General features: G+C 42.2%; 1 protein-coding gene across 1 annotated transcript; it reads right to left on the bottom strand.

Moving 5' to 3' along the window:
* Positions 1–137: 137 nt before the first annotated feature.
* TECPR1 (tectonin beta-propeller repeat containing 1) lies at positions 138–26,186 on the bottom strand. Its single transcript, XM_068146753.1, has 25 exons — positions 26,032–26,186; positions 22,789–23,021; positions 20,852–21,034; positions 20,244–20,366; positions 19,465–19,590; positions 17,812–17,986; positions 17,616–17,716; positions 16,497–16,598; positions 15,958–16,103; positions 14,634–15,160; positions 13,738–13,883; positions 12,658–12,813; positions 12,031–12,180; positions 11,256–11,413; positions 9,936–10,063; positions 9,608–9,710; positions 8,829–8,925; positions 8,381–8,460; positions 8,018–8,074; positions 6,401–6,575; positions 4,855–4,990; positions 4,425–4,517; positions 3,207–3,313; positions 2,636–2,755; positions 138–2,018 (listed from the first exon to the last, which is right to left on the bottom strand). Exons 2-25 carry the CDS (start codon positions 23,017–23,019, stop codon positions 1,821–1,823), a joined length of 3,618 nt encoding a protein of 1,205 aa, XP_068002854.1. The 5' UTR covers positions 23,020–23,021; positions 26,032–26,186; the 3' UTR covers positions 138–1,820.

Genomic DNA, 26,186 nt, shown 5'->3' with positions numbered 1-26,186 from the left:
AAGGTTACCCCTTCCCCAGCCACAGCCATCTCAAACGACAGCTGCTGGTTTCACAGCAAAGCTCCACAGCTACAAAGCGCTGCTTGCTTGAACGTGTCAAAAGCGATTTCAGAAGAAGCAGGGTGGGTTGGGTTTTTTTCTGATAAATTAGTTTTATTTTTCAAAATGGTTTCAATTTAAAGTCACTTTTCCTTTATTTTTAACTAGCCATAGCAATGGTAGTATATCTTAAATAAATAATGGTTTCAGAAGGCAAATATTTAGTACTCAACTTACAATTTATCTTTTGTTCACCGAAACCCAGCTTTTTACAGCAAAGTGAGTGAAACTTGGCAATGCAAGGAAAAACACAAAGGTACATTAGAAAGCTTATTAAATGACATCAGTTTGATTGTTGGCTATGTAAACACTGACTATTAAAAGAAAACTATTCTTTGATACAATGCAGAGAAAATACAGTCCTAATAATTCTCTCAAATACAGGTGATAGTGTTATTTATTTGGACAAAATACTGTGCAAGTTATGCAAAACCTATTGCAGTAATCGATGCAAACATTATTTATAGTACTCCCACAATCTATGTATAAAGAAATCTGTAATGACATACAGGAAGGATCAACAGGGTTCTTTTAAACAGTAAAGGATCTTGAATCTTCATTCACATTTGGACTTGGAAACAGTGCTTTCCTTGGCATTAAAATACCAAATATATTCTTTAAATACGTGCAAACATAAATGTTACTCCTACAAATACAGTACTGAGACCACGCCATACTGATCATCATATAAAAATACCTCCATGAACAGTCACACACAGAGAGAAAAAATGATTGTAAACTGCTGCCAGAGGAAAAACATGGTGCCTTCCTGAAGCTATTGGGAGACAGGTTTTTCAGCACTTCCCAAGGATGGATTTCAAATAATTATTTCACATCAGAGTCAAATTGTGATAAGTAAGAGGAAAAGAAGCTTTTTTTGAGAATAAAAAGTGGTTTAGTGTTGGAAGAAGGAACAAATCAATCACTTAACACAAAAGAACAGAGCTTCATTCTGAACACACAGTAGTGTACATTGGCAGACTTCACTGATACCAGTGAAGTTGTTTTGCATTTCTATCACTACAAAAACAGAAAAAGACTTCCTTGTGTCTTTTACACTATGAAAGCATGTAACTTCTCAAGTATGGTGCCTACAACCTCTAGAGGTAGGCATATATATACCTTAATGACCATGGTTCCAGTTCAGATGAAGACAAAACATGATTTACCATTCTTAGACTAAATAGGATCCTGCTTTCTATGTGGTCTTGCTGAAACCAGGGGTTCCTCTTGTTGACTAATGTGCTTACAGAAGCAGGACACACATGAGTAAAGTTAGGTGTGTGTACAATCAGGACCAGTTAAGTTTGCAGTGCAGATCACTGAACGGCCTGCAATTCATTTCAATGATATCAGCATCTCTGCTCAAATACAAATCTAAAGGAGAGTGTGCAAGGTATGTGAATAAGAGAGAAATGTAGGGAAGGAAACTCTAATATTCATTAAAAAAATGAAGTAACCATCTGCAAAAATATTCACATTTGTATGGTTGTGTAGCAGCTGTGGCAAAAGGCCAAGCTTGCCTGCTTTGACAAAACTTAGCTCTACCAAGTCACATTTTTCCATGTGATATAGTTGAAGAAACCAATATTTAAAATCCCTCGCTGCAAAATTCAGTTCAGTAAAATATATTAGTAGCACAAAAAGGTCATGTTTTTCTCTCCATGCAATAGATACTTACACCCACTACTGCTTGTTTGCAACATGTAGATGATGACAACTTAACAATTAACAGCGTTTCTGTCCATTTCTTGACTTTCACTGACCATCAGAGATGTTTTAGAGTGTTCTGTTTTCCCTTTACTCTCCTCATCTTCTCCATCCTTTGATACTACAGGGTTTTCCTCTGAAGTGTCATGTGTAGTGGCCCTAGAGGCCTCAGTTGCATTTCCTCTGACTGTAATGTGCTCCCATCCACCCTGTAAAAAGTTAGATAAAGAAATAGTTTTAAAAGGAATCACCTTGCAGCAGTGATATCTGATGGGATGCTTTATGGATGCTACTGTTTTATACTGGGTTTTTTTCAGGAAAAAAGGCTCCTTGTAAAACAAAACACAACACACAACGTATTGTCTCCCTGTCGGGGAGGTACCCTGGTAGTAAACTTGAGAATTGCAGGGAATTAAGAATAGCAGTGAGGTGTTAATTCCCCCATCTGAAAAGAGGGCAGAACCTTGAAATAGCCTCTCTCTCAAGACTGAGTGTGATAGAGGGAACAACAACAGGGAACAATCCCATGCAGACTTGCAAGGAAGCTATTTTTAAGAAGTGATACTTAGTTAAAATGGAAAAATTAAAGTTTGTTTATTTTATTTGCATTTGATAAGTACTCGTAATTTCTAGCATCAACTGCATAACCCATTATATTAACTTAAAAAAGGAACCTAAAACTGAAGAATTAAAGTAATTTTCCTGCAGGAATAGGCAAGCCTTACAATGCTAGCTAGCTGGAGCAGGATGGCACTTTCCTTTTTAAGCATGCCCACAGGTATTTGGATATCCAAGTTTCAGTAGGTATTATGCACCCAGCACTCACCCCAATACCATAATCCCATGAGAGGCCTTTAGGCTCCATTGGCTGAACACCAATCCGATGGCAGACGGTCCCACAGCTCAAACTATGACTTCCTTGCACTTTGTCAGCTATCACCCAGACCTCAAGAAAGCAGAGAGAGGCAATAAAAGGTGCTCTTCATGCTGCTCCTCTCAGACACAAAAAATTGTAATTCTGTTTGACCACTTCAGAAATTAGCCTTGACCTTGCAAATGCCAAAAAAAACCCTGCTCTAATTTAGTCAGAGACACCCAACCAACCAACCAGCTACCAATTTATAATGAAAGCATTAACAGGGAGTAAGATGTGGCTGGAAGGAGATTCAATACATAAAATGGCCTCAATTAAAGAAAAACAAAATAGATTAACAAATGAGCAAGGCTTTTCTACAGGAAAGGGCTGGCTGTATCACTCTTCACTGGCATGACTTTTGCCTTATCAAGATTCCATCACTTAGACCTCCACCTTGTGGAATAAAGATAAACAAAACATGTAATTTCATTACTGAAGTATGTTAAGCATATTTTTTTAATGAAGGCAGCTTAATACACACCTGGTCCAGGGGCCCTACAGACATTTTACGGATGTTATTTGAAACGTGATCCCAAGTGGATCCTTGAGGGTAGCTCGGTGTGATCCCTTGCCGGTACCAGAGATTGCCTATAAAATAAATAGTCCTGGTTACAGACTCACAGAATGTTAGAGATTGGAAGGGACCTCCAGAGGTCATCAAGTCCAAACCCCCTGCCACCCAAGGTAGTCCACACAGGAATGAATCCAGATGGGTTTTGAAAGTCTCCAGAAAAGGAGACTCCACAACCTCTCTGCCCAGCCTGTTCCAGTGCTCTGTCACCCTCACTGTAAAGAAGTTTCTCCTCATGTTGAGGTGGAACCTTCTATGGTTATGTTTGTATCCATTGTTCCTTGTCTTATTTACTGCACACCACCAAAAAGAGATTGGCCTCCTCCACTTGACACCCAGCCCTCAGATATTTATAGACATTGATCAGATTCTCTCTCGGTCTTCTCAAGACTAAACAGCCCCAGGTGTCTTGGTCTCTCTTCATAGGGGAGATGCTTGAGTCCCCTAATCACCTTTGTGACTCTTGCAGCTCAGGGCATCAGGTTTGTATAAAGTACTAGTAAGCAGCACAACAAAGTTAATGCTCTGTGTTCTGTGGAAGTGTTTTATGGTTTTGCCTAGTGAAGGACAACAAAAGTTCCTACTCTGGAGTTTGTATTTCTGTAGTTATTCTTTACAACTTTTCTGGAAACCAGCAAATACTTTAGTTTTGTACAATTTTGTGAAGAAAACCGTTCATATAAAGAACTGTGCTCTGGGGAAGTACAAGTGAGATGAAGATCTCTGAAGCAGACTGGTGTTAGAAGCTTGTTTTGTTATTTACCATGCAGTGATTTGCAACAGGACAGTATTCTTCAGTTCTGCATGGTCTCTGGTTTCAGACAAATCCTTCCTTGCAATTCTCTTCTTTCAGATTCATCCATCTCTTCTCCCCCACCCCACAGTATTAACAGAGATGCTGGACTGATGCTATCTGGGACACTACTGTATGGATCAAACATCAAGTCTTCAAACCCAGTCATTAAGCAGGCTGCCAGCTCCATCTCTTTGAATATGAAATACTGCTCCTCTTGGGAGCAACAGTAATCTGTCTGCAGAAGCTCTGGCTTAGGCACTCCTTTTTCAATCAATCTGATCTACACTGAATTATTTTTTGTAACACTGATAAATACTTTCACAAGTCCTTACCATTTTTATCCAACACAAACACAGACGTTCGGCCTACTGAGACTTGTTTTAGCTTTTGTTTTTGAGGTGAAGGAATATGGTACCAGCAGTCACCTAAAAGTCAAAAATACTTGAGTAAAACATTGAGAAAAGAGAATTATGTATGAGCAGTCTTGGAAATGCCTGCAGCTGAAATACAGGGCTGTGCAAAAAAGCTGTGAATGACATTACACTTAAGATATTTTTACTAGCTTCCTCTTTAGAAACTTCAAATCATGCAAGTGAAGAGCAAATTAACTGCTATAATTAACATAAGTATTATTCATATGCACTGTTTGCACACCTGTTGGAAAGGCCTCTGCTAAATAGATTAGTCTTTTTCAGACATGGCAGTGTACTAAGCTTACAGAATGTGTAAGACAAAAACTGTACTTAAAGTACAAGTCCTTACCTGCAGGTTTTTTTGGAGACACTGAACCCCGATAGAAGGCAGAACCATCTCTAGCAATAGCCCACACTTGGTAAAATGCTCCAATTGAGATGGAAATGAAAGGCTGATCTGTTCCCACATGCAGCCAGGATGTTCCCTAACAAATAATGAAAGATTGTGAAACAATAGCTTAAAAACCTCTACAACCAAGTATTGTTGATTATTGCCAAATAGGAGACTCTAGGCAGTGAAAAAGATTCTGAAAAATAATTCTTACAAAGTCAATGAACAGAAACAGGTCCCTGATCCTCAAAGACAGTTTGCTATATAGCTCTTTGCAAATAGCTGTGCTGGACTCAGGATCTCAGGTAGTGATAGGACTAGGTGGAATGGAATGAAGCTGGAGGTGAGGAGGAGGTTCTTCACCATGAGAGTGGTGAAACCCTGGAATGGGTTGTCCAGGGAGGTGGTTGAGGCCCTGTCCCTGGAGGTGTTTAAGACCAGGCTGGATGAGGCTCTGGCCAGCCTGGTCTAGTGTAGGGTGTCCCTGCCCATGGCAGGGGGGTTGGAACTAGATGATCCTTGTGGTCCCTTCCAACCCTGACTGATACTATGATACTGTGACTATAACAGGGCCTACATGTCTCTGAATAACTGGGCTAGACCCCTTTTGGGTTTTTAATGCCTTGGTGTTGATTACACTGAACAATAATCTCAGGGGTGTCAGAATCCAGCCACAGTATGCCAGTTCTTGTTCTTGCAGTGCTTTACAGGTCTGTGTTCTTGTAACTGATTGGACAGGAAGAGAAAAACCAAAATAATTCCTATAACTTTTCAACTTCTTGCAGTTTTCCTCCAAATTCCACTAAAGCACACTGTTAGTATTTTTCTCATTGTAAATATGGCTTAAAATCAGTGCATACCAACCCTAATTTGGTGTCTTTTAGTAGGAAATAAGCATTCCTATTGAAGCTAGTGGGACTATTTGTTCATTTCTGCATACTGTACTGGACATTCATTAATTATTTCTATCTCAGTCCATAAAAGAACTCAAAGCTGTTAGTTAGTCCAGATCCACCTGTCTTGAATATGCAGAGTCAGTTCCAGGCCCAGAAAAATCAGTGGGTAAGTTCTTAGTGATATCAACAGGCATTAGATTGGGACTTGACTTCAGAAAACTTCTGTCCCTCAGCAGTTGATTTACTGTGGGGACACCCACATGATCAACTACTTAAAATATCAGTGCAGAAAGTGGAAGCAAAGTGCTTCACAAGAAGATATACAAGGGCTGAGAGAGGCTTCTGCAAGGGACATGGCACAAGCTGAGGTGGACTATGGAAGAGAAGTGCTAAGGCAGGAAATGTGGCAGCAAACTGTGGTACGGTCGATGGCCAAGCGCTTTCATATCTGGGACACAGGGAAAAAGCATGAGGTGCTTTGAGAGAGGACAGGGCCTAATGGTGTGTACTTGCACAGTTACTTCAAATTGTGGGATTATGTTAGAATGTAATTTGTATAATTACATTAAATACATCAACAAGGCAGAAAAATAAACAGGGAGCCTTACAGCTGGATTTTGCTGTGTCACTCCAAGCCTGCAGAGCACGTCTCCTTTGTCACTGATTGCCCATAGTGCTACTGCTTCTTCATCATCTGCATCTGAACTGGGAATTATGGAGATGTCCCACAGGGTAACTGGAGGCACTTCCAGCCATGGCCCGTTGGTGACTATCTTACATTTTCTGAAGCAAAAAAACCCCAAACCCGTCAGAAATGCATACTTGCTGTAACTGAATTTGTTTCTCTCTCTGTTCTTGGCTTCAGTGCAAACATTCCTGACGTTTTTTCATTAAGCAGCTACAATAAATGTAGTACTTTTAATCTGAGAGGTGTTTACAACAGGCAATCATGTTTTGAGTTTGGACATATTACTGATTTCTCAAAGCTGTTGTTCTTTTAAAAAGTCATTTTGTAAGATCAAGGCTACCCAAGAAGCCTGCAGCTTGTGCTACACTGCTCCTCAGCTTTCTACAACTCATTGGGCAACAGCTGCACAAGGAATATTTGACTCCAAGCCTAGAATCCCACTGCAGAGAGAACTCCACTCATGGTTCTTCCTTCCTCTGTCTTGGCTAAGAGAATCATTTTGCAAGTACTCTTTCTGGTGGAGCCTGTTATGTTGCATCCTGAGGTAGGCAGAAATAAGGTACCTCTAAGTTAGAGAGACAGAGGTAGATCACTGTGGGAATTTGCCTTATTTTTCCTGTGGAAGCTGTAGGGAAATCGTGCTATCTACTAGCAGCATCTTCTGTGTATGAAAAATAGCCTAAAAACCTCAAGACATACTTCTCCCCTGTATCCAGCCCTCACCTATTCCCTATTGGTTTTCAATTTTCAGTTGACAATTAAAACCAGAGAAAAAGTTTAGGCTTGAGGATGTTTCTCAAGTTGTTTTTTCAAGTCACCGTTCTGAGTGATTGGATGTTTGTTTTGTTGCACATCCTGGAACAGTTTGATGCTTCCAGACCTTACTTCAGACATTTTTGTACAAGGGCCAAAATACTAGCCTTGTGGTCTCAATAACAAACAGAACAATGTGTAACTGTAAGTTCACAGCAATTTCTTGGCATAGCTCTTAGCTACTCTAGTACAGAAAGCATAGAAAAGCTGGAAAACCAGCAACTGCACAGACTCTGCTTAACAGAACAGACCAGAATATAGTGGCAGTCTGCCATTTCCCTGCTTCCACATGAATACAGTGTGTTGTGACCTGGATGGGGTAGCTGATCTGTTGCCTAGTATGCAGTATGTGGAGTTCATATGTTAAAACTATTAATATAAAAGACACATTACCAGTCAAAACAAGTGACCTGGTATGTATTAACATACCTAGACTCTGCTATTCCTTAATCCATGAAGAAAATCAGATACAGAGAACAGCTGTTCTCTGTATTATGGACCCCACCAAATATAACAGGGCATCCACCTGTAAAGGCTTAAAATTGAAGCCATAATGCTAAGTATCATCAGCTTCTCTACTGGAAATGGGTTATTTATTGCAGGTTTCTTCACTGTTGCTTTTTATGAGTGGGTGATGAGCCTTTTCCCCTCACAACTAAAGGAGGCTTTAAGGGAACTGTTGGCATTCCAGTTAAAAACATCTGGTTTTATCTTAGTTCCTCACCTTGCCCAGCGCCTCCGTCGGACAAAGTCTTTCATTGTCTTGTGACCATGGTAGGACCTACCAAAACAGATTTAAATAGGTGTTCATGAGGAAGCCAGAGCATCTCCCATGTCAGTCCCAGCCTGAGAGCCCACCAGACCTACCTGCTGAATTTAACAGGTTGGAAATGCAGTTTGCTAAGCTCACATTGCTGCCCCAACCCCCTGGAAAGTGTCAGTGTTGTTATCCCCATAGAAAGGGAGAATTCAAGGCATGCTTGTCCCTGTTAAAGCACAGTTAATGTGCAAAATAGCAAACAAGAAAAATTAAGGAACTCTGAGGTTTCCCTGCTAGAATTTTAGGTAAAAGAAGATATCTCCTTACGCTGGAAAGTCTGCTGCATACTGCCAGCCTTCCCGATCAGTTCCACCTGAGATATTAAAATCAATGTACCAATCGGACACCTGTTGGCAAAGGAGACAATAACAAGCACAATCAACACCTACTGTATAATAAAAATAACCTCTTTTCATCTTTGAGAGTGCAATGACTTGGCAAAAACCTTCTAATAACTGCAACATCAATTCATAGGTTCCCAGTTCTTTTGTTTTCAGTTGAAAAGGACTGCAACAGAAGGCTGAATTCCACTAAACAAGAAACCCTACTCAATGCTTAACATTCCTTTGACTATGGAAGATTACTGCTATTCTATAAATGGGGAAACTGAGGTTAAATATTACAACAGATCCAGGAAGAAAGTCTGGGTCACTTGAGCCCAAGTATTGCTAAGCCTTGCCTTCTTAGTGAAAAAGACTTTTAAGACAAAATTTACCCAAGACCACTGTGGAGAAGGAGGCTTGGTATTGGCTTTTGTGCATTCCTGCAGGCCAGACGCGTCACTCCACATATATCTGTCCGTGGGCAGACCTCTGTGGTGAAACAGTGAACAGTGTACAAGGAATGTAAGGTCATTTACAGCAGAGAATTTAAAGGGTGAGGGAAGAAAAACCTGCTTGTAGCACTTCCCTGTTGCATACGCACATTGTCCTTCCGTCATTAATCCCGGGATTTGGAAATACCATGTCAGCTATGAGGATAGTGAGAGGGAACCTGTGTAACTGCTTCCAAACTTAAGGACTGTGTAAACTTTTCTCTGTAGAGTGATATTCCTCACTACTGCTTAAAATTGGAAGGTGAATCCCAAGTTTCTCTGGCATAGACACCCAATATGTGAATGCTTGTTCAGCACTTATGTTCAAATGTACTATTCACAGACCAAATCTATTTAGCACAGAATGTATACAACATAGAGCTCCTGGTAAGAACTTCGCTGTGTGGCCATAACAATGAAAGATGTTGCAAGCAGGTACTCTTTGTGTGCTCACAAAGCAGAGATCTCTAATACTTTACTATGAATGCATTTTGAATGCATAACTGCAAATCTAGAAAATGGAAAAGAGTGCTCCTTCCATCTCAGGTTAACAACAAATGTCAGAGGAGACAGAAGATAGACTCATAATAATTATTGTGAAAAGCTAGAAGAAACCCCTTGTTTCATTTCACACTAATAAAATATTGCAGTAAATAAAGACAACAAATTGAGTAAACAACCTGCTGCTGTATCCAGTGACTGGGTTCCACCGTTGGTTTTCATAGATGTAAACACATTTCACATCTGACTGTGTGTAAATATTATCAGCACTACTGGCCAGTCCTGTGAGAAGGAAATGATTGGAATCATGGAGTCATTAAGATTGGAAAAGACCTCTGAGATCATCAAGCTCAACTTGATTATAGTAAAGTGACCCTAAAGACACTGCATTTTAAATTACAATAGCCACAGTAATATTGATGATGATCCTATTTCCTACTCTTAAGCTGAAAATGCAAATATAAACCTGCAATGCTAATTCCTTCCCAGTAGACAAATTGTCCATACCTTGAATGAAGCCACCTCCATATCCACCAGTATAAACCCAAGCTGTGTGATCATATCCTATGCCCCACACTACTCCGCGGTTATTGGACTCTATCAGTCGAAGATGACCTCCAACTTGACGCCAAAACCTGCCAGGAAAAGGACACCTCACATTGACTCTACACCACATCCATCAGTAGTATATACTTTCCTTTCCTATAACTCAACAATCTTAAGGACACACAACTTCATATGCTCATTTGTTCAACCTCTGTGCAGTCTCTAAGTGTAGACAGTTGTCACTTGAAAATGTTTCCCTCTGAGCAACTACCGGAAAGCTGGCTGGAACCTGTTTGCCCCCACTTGGCATTTACAGGCTTTTAAGTATTTTATTTGATGGCTTGTGTTTTATATATATCTATGCTTAAACACTAGTTAGGATGATCTTGCAAGAATCTTTACATCTTAAAGGCCACCTCAGCTTTAACTTCATCCTCATTTTTCAAAAATCCAGGAGTTGCCTTTATCTACCAAGAAAGCAAATTATTTCTTTTCTATAGAGCTTGGCAAAACCAAGGACATTAATTCTTCCTGTTTCCCTAATCTTGGCAGGTCAGTCCTTTTACAGCCAATTTCATGGTACTTTTCTGGGGAAGAAAGGGGAAGCTAAGGAGATTGCAGAGGGGTAATTCAGTTATCAGAATGCCAGGAAATCATCTAGATTGCAGATCCCCTGAACTAAGATTCAAGAGCACATCAGCTTTGTGATGTGCCAGATGTTAGGGGTGCTCTACCTTGTGGGAAAAGGACTAAAGGATTTTTCAGGTATTATTCAAACACACATTGTGCAAGTAACTTGAAACCAGGGCTATTTTTTAGATTGAAGCTTAGCCTTTAAGCCACCAGTTCCAAGGCTGCTACTTTTCTGCTTGAAGAGTTTGCAGTACTGAATTGTCATAGTTGTAATGGAAACTGTAAAGGAGCTGTAGTGACTATAGAGGACTGAAAACGTCAGACTTCCTGACTCAGATAAAACTGCAAGCTCAAATTACATTACAATTGCAGTGATTAAGTTTACTTTTAGTCTAGGCCATCCCATAATTTAAATAATTATGGCATTAAAGATGCAATCACACAAAAAATGGGATCTCAGTGAGAAAGGCTTTTGAAACTGCATTAATAGCTTCAGCATGCAAGAATTGAAATGCAGTTTGCTGAATTTCTTCAGATGTACTTATGAATGAGGGCAGCCATGAACCTTCATCTGTAGCAATACTATACACCCCAAAAGCCCACTGAAGCCAGAAAGAGCAAGAAAGAACAGCTTCTGAAACCTCTTACATTTGATCACATGGTGTCAGGTGTGGTCCAGCCTCCAGTTCAGGACTTGGCTCACTAACAAAGATGTCTCCTTTACAAGTAACTGACCAAATGGCATGGTGGGAAGGAGGGCCTTGGATCCGTCTGCTTTCACAACAGGACATGTTCAGCAAAGACAGCTACAAATCAAGAAGCAGAGAACCAAATGCTTTTGTTCACAGCAAGGACAAATACTTCCATAGATACTTCAGTATTACAAAATGAAGTTTTACCTTTGCAGGTTCTTGTAAATCAGCAAAGTGAATTAGCAGCTTTTTCTCAAAGGCACTGGAATTCAGCGTTTTAGACAGTATTAACACCATCACTGGAACCAATGTGCTTTGCAGTATCTGCTCATTATGAAGTATCTTTCAGGTTTCCATTGCTTCAGTGTGTATATATGCCTGCCTGCCTGTCTATATGTGGGACTCTCCAGAACAGTCACAACAGTTCTTCTACCAATGCAGAAGAGACTAAGTGAATTAAACTCCCAACTCATTTGTACCCTAATCTATATCCAGAGATAGGAAGAGAAGGAAAAAATATATTGGTTTTACTGAGGAGAACTGCAGCATCAGAAAGCTCCAGAGGAGACGGGAAGTCTCTGGTGCCTCTAAATAAGTTTAAACAGACTTGATAAATACTTCAAGCTGTGAAAATGGATAAACAGCCTAGATACTGTAAATGTAATGTTGAGGTTTCAAAGGCCAGCTTGTGTGTTTTATTTCAGCTTGAAATGAAGAATGCACAGAATTACCCAGTCATGCATTTCTTGCTCTGTTGTGGCTGCCAGCCGGATTGGCCATCGTTGCTTCGTCCTTTCAGGTGTATACAGTGCAAAGGAGTGTTTGGCTTCGTTCAGAATTTCAACTATAATAGTGACTTCATTCAGGAACACATGGATATACTATGACAAGAGAAAACAAATTTCAAGTAAAGCAAACTCAGCTGTACCTTTCTCAGAGCCAGCATTTTTGTAGCTGAGGACAATGAATGAGATATTCCTGCCAAGGACAGCAAAGAATCAGTTCTTGGTGCAGAAGGAATCTGGCTCAATTTCCAATTCTGCATTATCTCTAATTCCTACTGTCTGTATTTATGAAGACCCTGGCCAGCCAAGCTTGGATCCATCTTCACAGTCAAGAATGTTTTGAACTTACAGAAGAATTAGTGCAAAGCTGATGGTTTGATCAATGTCAGAGTATTTCTGACAGCACTAGCATAGTTACAGCTTAAGAAAGCTTCCATTTTGCTAGCACCCTGGGCTACATTTTAGCTGGTTTCCAAAACTTAGAACAATATCATACCATAATTTGCCTCCCTTAAGGAAACCATTTTCCCTTTGCCAAATGCAACTGTCTCAAGGGTCTCAAGTTGAACACACCTTTTTCTCCTCATGATACATGTAGTAGATGAAGAGGATGCTGTCACGCATTCCATCGCTCCCAATGAACTGCTCAAGTGCAACGCGAACATCCATCCATTTGTGAGGCTTCCAATTCCTCCACCATTGCAAGGTCCCAGTTTTAACCCACACTGACTGCAACAAACCCACAAATTTACAGGATTAAAGAAACTGCATGACTCTTTCTTTTTCCCAAATACTATTTTCTGTGACCACAAGAAATCTCTGCTGTGGTTCAGGCTGTGTCATATCAGTTAATTCTGACACAGTGCACCACAGTGTTCAGGAAGCTGGAGACAAAATGAAAACTGACAAGCCTGGAAAGAAAGGCACTGAAATGGCATATGTGCGCCAGTATTAGCACCTCACCTCAACAAAAGTGCTGTAGCACAGATACAAATTGACTCTACGGTGCTCCTGTTGTAACTTCTATTTGAACTTTAAAGGCTGTTGACATAATCTTTTAAAACTTGATTAAACCTCTGGACTCTTGAGTGTTTTTAATCAAATGAATTCTGGATGTCATTTGGCAGTTAGCAATGAAGGGACCCAAATGTGAATGAATCTGGAGAGAGCCAAGGAGTCATAACAAAGCCTGCTGCTATCTAAGTGGCTGCTATTGACATTTGTGTCATTGCTTTATTTATGCAAGTTAAATTAAGCCCTTAGTGGCTGCAGAAATGGAAAGTTCACCCAGTTGAGTCACTCTTTCAATTAAGAAGCCTCATATTGTCTTGGAATAATTCATACAATGTTCCACTGTTGCAAAGGTTTCTCTGCAGATTTGAGGTTTTACTGTACTCAAATAACGCTGACCAAGGCTTTGTTCGCTCCTTTCACCTAACATTTATAGCTAAAGATTGCTGCTCCATGTTTGATAAGCTGCTAGCTGGCCACAGGGAGCTCAGACAGTGAGAATCCAAAGTTGTTACAGATAGAAACAAGGACAAGAATATAAAGCTGGCAGTAAGTTCAGAGCAGTACAGCAGAAATGTATTTTGATTCCCAGTATCAACAGAGGTATTTAGCAGACAAGAGCTATGTGTCCCTGCTGCTTACCTGCTCAATAGCCTGCTCATAGTGCCTGAAGTTCTCCAGTTCCCGCTTCGTCCTTTCACTGAGCTGCTGAAAAATCTGCTTTCGCCACGCTGCTGTCTGTGCTGGAGTGATTGACAGAGACAGAGATTGCACAGAGGATGACAAACCTAGAACAGAACCAAACCAAATAAACTCCAGTGAGCTATGAACACAGTTCTGTGAAAGGTATGACACGATGCTGCTGCAAACACTGGACTGACTCAACCCAGTCTAACATCCTTTTCCTAATTGTTATGCTTTGGAATCAGTACATTACAGCCAAACTTGGTAAATGATGCATAGCACTGGGATCAGTAGATAATTACATAGAATCTTTCAAAGCTACAACCTTGCAAAAATGGGAGTTTTGACACTGAACTGCCAGAGAGTTAGGTAATACAAGAGTGAATTAGATTATTAAATACTGGGATGCCACAGTTCATGGCTTATTTTGAAAATAGTCCACTGCCTTTCAAGAATCTAAATCCCAACCTCACTATCAGCTAAGCTCACATTCACAATGGCTCTGAGTAATTTCTGTATCATAGCCTTGTCTCAGCAGGGCCAAGGCAGTTACTTGTGGCATCTGCATCTCCCAAGAGAACTCTCTTCACTGCTTCCAGGTAATGTTCAGTGCTATCATGGGGTTTACCCAGATTTGCAGTTTCACTGCAATTGAAAGTGAGATGCAGATCCAGCACAGAATACAAAATCCTTACAGACACTCAGACAAAAGTCCTGGTGTATATTAAACTGCAATGAAAGGCAATGGCTTATCAGAAGTTTTGTGCCACCGTTTTATAGAAAAAAAACCCCAAAGCAACATTTTCCATGAAGAGCACTGGGAACTGGGGTTTGTTGTGATGACTGGATAGTACCTGATGACACAGTGAACCACTTCAATGGGCTGTGCAGATCTACAAGGCAGCCTCCTCCAGACACCCAGGCCCACAGTGGGTGGTCATCAGTTCCATACTGCTCTTCAGCTCCCACTGAGAATATGCCAAGGGAAGACAGGCTGGATGTTTCTGCAAAAGTGCTGACAGAGAGGACTGGATGCTTTTGGACCTCCTTCAAGTCAATGTTTGTCCACTGCAGTTCTGCAGAAGGATTTGGGTTTACAGAAGATTTATGCATTTCAAGATTAGCTTTCTCATCATTGGTCAAAGCAACAGTGGCTTCTCCTTGATCAGAGTCCAGAGGATCCACAGTCAATTGTGCACAGTCTTCTGCTGTCTGTTTGTCTGTGCTGTTAGCACTGCTGCTGGCTGCAGCTCCCATCAGGGGGATGTTGGCAGGGTTCGTGGGTACACTTGGAAGCTCTGTATCAGAGGAAGTATCTGCATCACCCTGAACGATTGCATTTGTTTGGTTCTGAATATCATCAGTAAAGAAACAGCCAGCACTGGGGGACAAATAGATAATTAATTATCATTCAAAGCAGTAAAATTAACACAGGCCTGGGACCATAGGCATACAGAAATCAACCTAGTGTTTCAGCTTTAAGAGAGAGAGACAGCAGACTTCTGAAGGTCAAATTCTATCATCAAAGGGAAAGAGTCAAACAAAAATCTGTAAGAGAGGAAGATATTTAATTGATCTTTCCTAACAGCTGCTGGTGTTGGCTGCCTACAAGCCTAAAGGAAACACTGAAGCAACATCACATTTTCTGGATATGAAATAACAAAGAGTATTTTTAAAAGCCTATTATCATAGATTTTTGTCTTGGCTAGAGAAGACTTTTACTCAGAACACACTGACTCAAACCAGTAGCTTCTGCAGCACTCCCAGCTTCGCTGGTGTGCTTTGCACAACCAAGAAGCCAGCAGTCAGCAGGGAGTTACTGATTTAATCTTTCTAGGAAAGGAAACGTACAGGGACACTCAGAAGGACAATTCCTAAGCAGAGTTGACACTTCTTCATGATATTTCATAGGTAATGTTTTCTCTCATTAGAGACCAGTTCTGCATTTTACTGCAAGCATGCACTGAACTCCAAAGTGGGAGCTTCAGTTTCTACTCTGAGTACAGCAGTAGCAATGGCTTTTTATTGCTAATTTTAATGGCAAAACCTGCAAATGCTTTGTGGCACTAGAGATGCCTTTGCCAGTCCTCCCCATGTGGACCAGCTGAACACCAAGAACTATCTCCTAGCATTGACACTCTTGGAGTATGAAGTTGCAAGCAGGCATTCACTAAGTACCTGAGCAGACTTGTTGAGCTCCCAGTTTGAGACCTGTCACTCTCTCTGCCAGACACAATTGCCTTCCATGTCTTCCCACTGAGCTCACTTGGTGTGACACCTTGGCGAAAATAAATTGCTCTGTCATCACAGCCAATTCCCCAGACCTAGGGAAGGAAAGGGCTTGGTGAAAAAAATACCATGGGAGGCAGGTAGATACCAGCCACAAAAATGATGCACTGATGGAACATACAGCACAAAAATCTGCTGGATAGAGGATTTTCCTCTTGCATTCTTCCTTAATGCTAATACTGTAGATGCAGTATAACATTCTCTCCCATCAAGGGACAACTGCACCCAACTGGTGCCATACAAGAGACATGCTGACTGTTCATCTTCTGGGGAAGAATTCAGCCATGCCTTCCTCCCTAGCAGTTCAAGCATGTGGACCTCTTGCTCAGCTGTTCATATTGGCACTGCTAACAATCCTTGCCACATGTGAATCCTGCTTGTACAAAGGGAATATAAATACTCTCATCAGTACTATACAGCTGTCTTACCTGGTTATTTAAGCCTACAGTTACCATCATCATTTCTCCAACCATTTCAATCCAGCTTGTTCCACAAGGATTGTGTGAGTTCACTCCTCTTCTAAACCACACCTACAACAGCAACAGCAAAATGTCTGAATTTTGCTCCTTCTGTGACAGCAAGCTGACAGTTAGAATTAGTTATCTTTAGTGGATGAGTCTTAATGTCTAATACTGACTTGTGGCAGTGCCTTAAGAAGTCACTTACCTCCTTAGTCTTTTATCAGGTAAAGACAAAATTATTCTCTTAATAGTATCCAGACTGTGTGTTCTTCTAATCAACTATAGCCAGAACAGACCACAAGGAGATGTTTTGTTATGACTTTCTGTGAGAGTTTCTCTGCCATTAGAAAAACACTTTGGATTATGTGTCAGCTGTAGGCTATTTCTGGTCACTCTGAACAGTCTTCTAAGTAGCATTCTTGTGTTCAAACCCTAGAAGCAGGGCTGACAGAGGGAATTGTCAGTGGGATCATTTCAGTGGTACAGCTCTTGAAATTGTCCACTCTTAGATTGGTTTTTACCAATTTTTAAGTGTCTGTGGGCTGGGTAGCTGGAAAACTTTGCATCTCTATTTAGTATACAGTCATAGAGTGGCAAGCAGGTACTTTGGAAGTTGTTGTTTGAATCACCTAACAGATAGTGCACCTGACTGCCTTGTGGCAAAGCTGAAGAAAAACCACATCCATTACAGTGGTTTTACTTAGCAGATGGAGCAGGCTGGACACAATCTGTTACCATGACTCAGCTGACAAGTTGTAATTCATTAAACCAGAATAACTCAATTACTTAGAACTGCCATACATGCACAGAATTCATCTACCTTTTTTGAGTTCAGTATGAAGGGACTTGATTGCAACTAGCACAAGAGCACTCTAGTACATTCTTCAAAACTCTTAAGACTCTCTGTGAGGAGCAGGGAATCGGAGTTGATGATCCCTATGGGTCATTTCCAACTAGAGTTCCCCACACCATGGGGAGAGTGAGTGCAAATCACAAATGTTTTCTATGGAAGTTCCATGTCTGTTTGAGAAAAGCAAATAGGAAAAGGGAAGATAAAAACCCGAACCAGAGCATGACACCTCTTACTTTTCTATCCTTTGTAACACACCACACCACATCAACACCCACAGAGACGTGCATAATCCCATTCTCAGAGCTTGGAGACTCCACAATACTCCAGGAAATTCCTGCAAGAAACAAACCCCAGAGGGCATTGTAGGTTGGTTTCTTCTTCAACAGTACATAAATCAAAGGGCTTTCCAGCTAATTTAACAAACTTTACCTTGAGGGTTATTCCTGTCAATTCCTTCTCTCACAATAGCTTGCCCTTCCCAAAGAGTGGCCCAAAGGAGGTCATATGGTCCACAGCTGATCTGTACAACTTCACCAGGAGTGGTGATTACAGACCACATGGAACCTTCTGGATTGTGGTGGCAGACGTTTTCTCTGTACCACACCTAGGCAAGTTTAAAAAAAAACAACAAAACAAATTACCAACCCAAACAAACCTTAACAAAATATCATGACAACAATGAAACCATTCAGACAAGCATGAAGACAAACTGGAAAGAACAGCCCTCCTTTAACAACAGGATATTTTTATGCAGTGCATGCACTCTGACCCTTAAAGCCTTTTTTTCCTTTTCATGTTGGTTATTCAGCTGACGCTATTTCCAAGTGTACTAAGGGAGGAGGCTTTTCTACAAGCCAGCATTTATCATGGAAGCAAATCTGCACTGGGTACAGCAACCTATTGCTACAAGTTCTGTGTGTATTTTGACATTTAAAAATCACTTTGGTGTATTTCAGGGCACGTTCTCTAAACCAGGAATGACAAATACATAACACAAACATGTTCTGTTAGATGGTCGCTTGACCTCACTTTCACCAGACAGAGCTTGCTGCAAAGATATGTCAGATGCATGCTGTAAGGATGAAGAAAGGAAAGCAGGAATCAAATCTTTACAACACTGAGCCAAAAAGGAGAGACCTTATGGTAGGCTTAAAACAAAAACTAACAAAAAAATCACCCACCCAGCCAGAAAAACAGTATCACAGTATCGCCAAGGTTGGAAGAGACCTCAAGGATCATCGAGTCCAACCTGTCACCACAGACCCATGACTAGACCATGGCACCAAGTGCCACATCCAGTCTCCTCTTGAACACCTCCAGGGATGGTGACTCCACCACCTCCCCAGGCAGCCCATTCCAATGACTAATGACTCTCTTAGTGAAGAACTTTCTCCTCACCTTGAGCCTAAACTTCCCCTGGCACAGCAATGCACAACAATGCACAACCCTCCCCCCAAAACCCCAAACCCAAACTAACCAACCAAAAAACCAAACAAAACACAAACAGAAAACCCAAACAAATAAACAAAAAGCCCCAGACAAACATTACAAACCCAAACCAACCAAAAAAAACTCACAACCAAAAAAGGAAAGTTGTTGAAAATGAAAAGTAAATTGAAAACATTCCAGAGCTGGATTCCATCTTACCAACTCAGGAGGTTATCGCTTCCTGATCAGTAAAGTCTTAGCTATTTTGTAAAGTCTTTCATGAATCATTCCTGACTCTCCACTTCAGAGACATGGTGCAGTGCTTCGCAAGAATGTTTAACCAGTGCCACATTCTCCATTCTGGGCATTTTTTCTTATATCCAGAAGGTGTATCTAGGACACTCCTCAGCCCAAGTCTTCACGATTCACCTTTTACAGAGGTTTAAGGCTTCTATAAAATGCTATTGGGCACTGAACCTTTCATTAACAGTGCAAGCTGTCAGATAAGGTAGTTCCATAACATCTTTTACATCTTCTGCAGATGCACCAGCAGTGTGTTTCCTTATCAACCTAACAAACCTGCCTTGCTTCAAAAGCATTTAACTCCTTTTCAGTAGTAATATATATTAGAAAACATAGGGAGCCTGCACTTACCCTTCCTTGTAAAGACACTGCCCACACCGATAAACGACCAAGAGGTTCATCGGTGATTTCCCATCCTCCAATAGAGATGTCATTGAAAGGGTCTGGCAACTGATCTGGATCATTATGTGATACGATCTGAAGCAAAGAGAAGGAAGATTAAGAGGAGACATTGCAAATAGGTGATTTGGCTGCTGGCCTAACTTGTTTTGTGGAGATTTGTTTATGTGTTGCTAAAGTGGCTGGGCATGGAGATTCTTCCTCTCTTTCAAGGCTGCTAGATGCTGCAGAAACAGCACAGGCAAGTCTGTGTTTCATCTCCTAACTAAAGGAAATCTTTACTCACAGAACAGTGCACTGTTGAATTGGAAAGCTGGAACACCACAAACTATAATTTCTGTGCATTCTTAGAATGGAACATCAATTATTAAAGAACAATTATTCATACATAAAAAGGACACAGCCAGTGAACGATTCTAGACAGGTGCCAACCCCGAAGGAGAATGCTCTATTAAACAACCAAAGGAAGCTAAGAAGTTGGTTTGGAATTGCAAAGGAACTGAACACCTTATCTCCAACTGCATTACCATGAGACCTAGCACCTTGTTACCACAGATTCCTGTGAAAAATCCCAGCCTTCCCTTTATGCTTACAACAAAAATTGGAAGTCAGAGAATCCATCCTCTGCAAGTCCAGCTTACAGAGCAGTGAAAATAAAACTAATTTCCCTGCACTTGTAATTGGTTATTTCAGAAAATGAGTTTATTTAATATTTAAAAGATAACCAGAACCTTTGCCCAAATGTCCCGGGATTTGTATCTCCTGTATCTGATCCACCTCCTGCGTCTGACACAAGAATTCCATTTCTTATCCTTTGTGTAGGTGCTGGGGAAGTCTATGGCATAAGTCCAGCCCTGCAAACAGAGGTTTTCTTGTATGAAAATCATGACCAAGGGAAAGCCTGAAATCATAATATGGAGCAATTCTACTCCTACGAATGCAGGACAAGTTACTCTGTGTGTCTCAACAGCCCTGATTAACAGATCAGCTAATTCCATGGACAATTTATCACTCATGTCCAAATTCCTCTGCAGGATATACACAGAACAGACAAGACACAGTAAAGCATTTTACTTTCTTCACAGTAAGGATCTTAAATCATTCACATGCCAGTATTTTGTGGCCTAATCAGAAGTTTCTACAGGAGCTCCTGTAGACTTCAAGAGACTTCAGACCACAAAATTGTGTTGTATTGAGTCAAGCTGTTTCCTAGAAGCAGCTACAGGCAGTTAAGTGCCTTTTATTTTTCCAGACCTTTTACACTTCTATAAAAGCACCTTTTATTTTACAGACTATGAATCCCCAGAAAATAGATCTCTTTTTGGTATTGTTCACCTACCCCTTTCTCTGTTGGTTCCCCTCCAATATTTTCATCCACATACCAGTCAGACTCCCACTCCCAGTGTGGTGAAGGCAGCGTGAAACTATCAAGCTGCTGATGTTTTAGCCCGCTCACATCACTCCACTGCCAGCGGTCACTGGGCAGCAGTTTCTCACAAAAGCCACCAACTGGATTCCAGCGCTGTCAGAAATAATAAATAAAATATTTGAGGTCATATCATCTCACTGGACATCTACAGGGAGTCAAAAAAGATACTTTTCTTATTTTCTGCAGTTCCTGGGATGCACAAGAAAGCATTCACCTTACCTAACATACCCTTTTTGAAGTCTCAAAGAAGGTCTGGTGCAGAGCCAGTCCCAACCAAGTCACTGTTTGCTATATAAACAGGAACACCTGATGGTATATTTTACTACTAACAGTGCTTTCTTCTTTTGTGATGCACAGCACCATGATACTGCAGCATTAGAACAATGCTGTAGATATGGCCCTGGCATCTCATCTGCTTCCCCTAAGAAAGATCATTAGCATCTTGCCTGCATTAGGAGCAGCATAGCTTCTGTGCCAGAGACTGTCAAGGTAACTATCAGTAAATCTTTCCTGGATCTTGTTGTGTTTTTTCCCAATCTGGCTTTAATCAGTTACAGAACAAAGAACTTGTTATGATTTTCGCTAATTAAGCTGTGATGTTTCTTTCTTTCCCCACACTATTACCTACTATAGAAACACTGGCAAAATCTGTCACATGATAATGTCTTACATTTTAGGGCATGTAGAAAATGAGTGGCTCAAAATCCTGCTATAATTTGAATGCAAACTATCATTTACTTTTACTAGGAATCTGGCTAAACCACTCTGCATATTATCTGTACACTATTTAATTATGTTGTTGCTAGCTCTTGCAGAATATTTCTGGAAATGTACTTTAATGGAGAGTTGTGCTTGGATTAGAGAAGTCTTTGGAAAACTGAAAAATAGCATTTTCTTAAGAAGAATATAGTTCTGATAATGTAACTTTGTTGCCTGGAAGTTACACAGGACATTTTCTTCAGGGGGGCTGTGTATTTCGAATAGAATAGAATAGAATAGAATAGAATAGAATAGAATAGAATAGACCAGGTTGGAAGAGACCTTCAAGATCATCGCATCCAACCCACCTAAACAACTAAACCATGGCGCCAAGCACCCCATCAAGTCTCCTCCTGAACACCTCCAGTGATGGCGACTCTACCACCTCCTCGGGCAGCCCATTCCAATGGGCAATCACTCTCTGTGTGTAAAACTTCCTCCTAACCTCCAGCCTAAACCTCCCCTGGTGCAGCCTGAGACTGTGTCCTCTTGTTCTGGTACTGGTTGCCTGGGAGAAGAGACCAACCTCTGCCTGTCTACAACCCCACTTCAGGTAGTTGTAGACAGCAATAAGGTCACCCCTGAGTCTCCTCTTCTCCAGGCTAAGCAACCTCAGCTCCCTCAGCCTCTCCTCATAGGGCTTGTGTTCCAAGCCCCTCCCCAGCTTTGTTGCCCTTCTCTGGACACGTTCCAGCAAGTCAACATCCTTCCTAAACTGAGGGGCCCAGAACTGGACACAGTACTCGAGGTGCGGCCTAACCAGTGCAGTGTACAGGGGCAGAATGACCTCCCTGCTCCTGCTTTTTTGTCACTAAGGAGAGGGAAACATCAATTGAGCAGGGTGAATGTTCATCCTAAAATGGCCAGCACAGAACAGGCCACAGTACACACTGGCGTGGCACTCAGTGAGAGATTGCTTTGTGAGTTAGAACAGCAAAATTGATCACCAGATTAAAAAAGAAAGTAACTGAAACTAAACAATCTCCTTGTGAGGCAAACATGAAGGGACAGCTGATGTATGCATTTGCTGTCGTTCCTTTCTGACAGATACGAGGCAGTGCAACAGAGGTACCTGGAAGGTGTTGTACCTGATTCTCATAGGTTTCTTCTTGGTATCTAATAGGAACATCACCCGGGAACACATAGGTGTATACTTGATGATCACAGGCTATTCCCCAGCAGCACTGTTTGACAGCAGAAATCCGTTTGAATTCCAGCTGTGTATCCTTACAGAGCTCCCAGTACTGGCCAACAGTGGAGAGAGTATAAACTCTGCCAAAAATGTCAACAGCCCACAAAAGGGAACTGGGCATGGCCATATCTGAAAGGCAAAAAGGAGGTATTAACAGACATGACAGTTTCACAAGATGGATCTCAAACCTACTCCTGGGGCCATCATCAGTTAAATTAAATAAGGATGTAATGAATGATCTTTTGCCCATGCAATGCTGGTGGCCAGAGCTCTTTGACTCAGAGCTGTGCAGTTACACCACTTCAGCTGGCTCCAAAAAGCCACCTGAGACACCTTGCTGCCAGCACAGTTGTCCATCCTACAAGAGCTCACAGCATTAATAGGACATTTTGTAGCAGGAGGTTTTGCCCTCATAGGTTGGTAATGCTACACAGACTGCTCATCTCAGTTCCACAAAGCCATAATATCTCATGGTATCTCCTTCTCAGCCTCCTCTTGGTGTGTGCCAACATAGCTACACAAGTCCAGAGGAAAAGATGTGAAAGGGAGCTTCTCCACACATCTAGTTTTAATCCATGGACATATTACCTACTGCTGCCAGGAGACCTCTTTCCAAAGCATTCTGGCAACCACTCTGGGATATGATCTTTACTTAATATGCATAGCTGTGGATATGTATATAAGTAAACACAGAGTGTGGTTTGACAGCAGAGACCTGGTTAGGTTCCACTCCGGTTTTATCACTTAACAACCAGCCATTTTCTGAGCACTGCAGCCAAGCCCTTTGTGGAGGGGTCAGCATTTTATGTGAGGTAGTTTTGCACCAGCCCTTTTACAAGTCAAGAAGAGACAGTGTATTTCTGTCACTTGGCCTTCTGGGTGCCATTAAACTGAACAAATTTCAGTTCTGTATGTCTGACAGTCAGGACTACTGACAAGTATTCTGAACATTACCTCCAGCACTATTAACTGTGTGTCCAGGAGCTGAACAGTAGAATCAAGAACATAGATCCAACCCAATGAAAGAAAATGGGAATTCTTGCTTGGAGTCAGCATGGAACATTGCTTCTTTGTTGTCAGATGGCAACTCTGCTTTCAACACAAGCCTAAGATGACTTGCCTGCTTACAGAGGGACTAACTCATAAGGGGTACCTGGATGGCAGAGGTGAAACTGCTAGGCCAGTGCCAAAGAACATCACAGTAAATTCACAAGGGATCCCAAGAGGGATGTTTCAAAATGCTTTGATTCCTAGAACTGCTGCTGCTAAGCACCTAAAAACCTGGATCCATCGAGCAACAAGTAAGTGATAAGAAAATGTATAGCAGCAGGGAAGAAATGAGGCCAGAAGAAAAGGTCATGAGCAAAATTCTTCAGTGAGTTGTGGCAGCATAACTACGCCAGTCCTCTAGCTATCACTTTTGTTGTTGTTGTGGCTGGGAGTATGAGGGCATGGCCTTTGCTTGAGCCAGCCATTTACCTGCTTTATATCCTGCCTTTCTGTATTAGTAAAAGTAGGATAGTACAACAGGGCATCATGTAGAAAAAAATGGAACGGAACAAAGTGAAGATGGGGTGAAAATTCTAATGTGTGTACCACTGGGAAAATAAAGGCCATGAAAATCAGCCTTTCAGTATTAGCACTTCAACTCTGCAAAGCAGTCTTTACAGCAGAGGAAGCATCTTAAGCAACAGAATGGCAGTGAATCTGGAGTAAAGGAAGCATTATAGGTAATGCAATCAGATACTGACCTAGGCAAGAAAAGTGATGCTTAGTTGTGTTAAAGGTGGGCTAATATCCAAGTGAAGGCCTGTACCTGCAGTGCCAGTCCAAGCAGGCATGAAAGTAACTGGAACAGATCAGAGAAAAGAAGTGGAATTTCCAAAGGTTATGAGATTATGAAAAATATACATGGGGCAGAACTGAAATAATCCCAGTGATGCAACTGGATGTTTAAGGCAAACAGGTGAGAGTTTCTGTGTATTCTTTCTTCTGAATTTTCAAGACAGAGTGTTTACAGAATCCAGGGAAAATCCAAAATGCATTTGGGATTATAATCTACTTTATGACTTCAGTTTAAGACCCTTTGCACTGGTTGTGCTCCTGAAGATGGAGATACTGTTTGATTTGTGAAGGGTACTCGGCGCTTGTGCTTTTCAGTGCATGCAGAGGTGCACTGTATTCCCCGGGCGCTGGCAAATACCAGATCCACACCTGCTAAATTCTTCCTCATCCCTCAGCTCAGCCAGGTAATTCCTGACAGAACTAAAACTACTTCAGTGAAGACGATACATTGTTAATTACCATTTCCGGCTGCCTGGCATAACACTGGTAACTGAAGGAAAATATCCCACCGCCTTGCATGTTGTCCAAGTGCCGAAGCTCCTCCGGAGAAAGGAGCCGTGCCGTGTCCTCAAACCGTGGCGGTGACAGAAATGTCGCGTGGGTGCCCGGGGGCTACACCACCACGATAAAATGCGTACAAAACCTTTACCTCCAGTTCAAAACGACACGCTTGCCAAGCTTATCCGATACTCGTACAGAGCCATGCAGGCACCGCTTTACGTCCTCGGGGATCTCAACGCGCTTTACAAACTTAATAAAGCGTAAAGAACACCTGGAGCGATCGCGGGCAGAGGGCGCCGGCCGCACGCTGCTTTTCCGGCAGGCATTAAGGACGGATCGGCTTAAGAGCCCTACAGGGCCGGGGCCTCCCCGACGGTGGGACCAGCTCCCGGGAGTCCCGAAGCTGACATGGCAGCCGTTCACAGCTCCCGGGGATTCCCCCGCAGGCGGGGGACAGCAAGCTGCGGGCAGAAGGTGGGAGCGACTCTCCAGTGACAGCGACGAAAGCCGCTGCACGAAATCGCCCCGCGGACCCCCCCGCATGCCTTCCCTCAACGGGTTGCGCAGAGACTCTGGCACCTCCCCATAGCCCCGCTCGCTCCTCCCGCCAACACGAGCCTCCAGGAAGCGCGGCTGATGGTAGCAGTGACACGGCGCAGGATGCGCCGGACCCGGCGGCGGCCCGATCTCCAGCCGCGCTGTGTTGCCCTGCCCGCCCCACTTCCAGCGGCAGGGCGGCTTGAGAGAGAGCCGCTGTGCCCTAGCCCAGCCCCCGACGGAGATCGTCCCTCACCTGTCTGCCGAGGGCCGCGCCTCCCCTTGCCGCTCGGCGCCGCTCCCGGCGGAAAGAAGAGCCGCTCCCGGCCAGCACGGCCCCGCAGCGGCGCGGAGGCGACGGCCGGCGCGGAGCGCTGCGCTACCGCTGAGTGCGCCGCCGCGCGGCCGCTG

Source organism: Melanerpes formicivorus, unplaced genomic scaffold (assembly GCF_026170545.1).
Source record: "Melanerpes formicivorus ecotype bairdi unplaced genomic scaffold, bMelFor1.0.p_v2 SCAF_14, whole genome shotgun sequence".
Classification (NCBI taxonomy): Eukaryota; Metazoa; Chordata; class Aves; order Piciformes; family Picidae; genus Melanerpes; species Melanerpes formicivorus.
The sequence above is the reverse complement of the archived record's forward strand: the minus strand, read 5'-3'. Positions and strand labels throughout refer to the sequence as shown.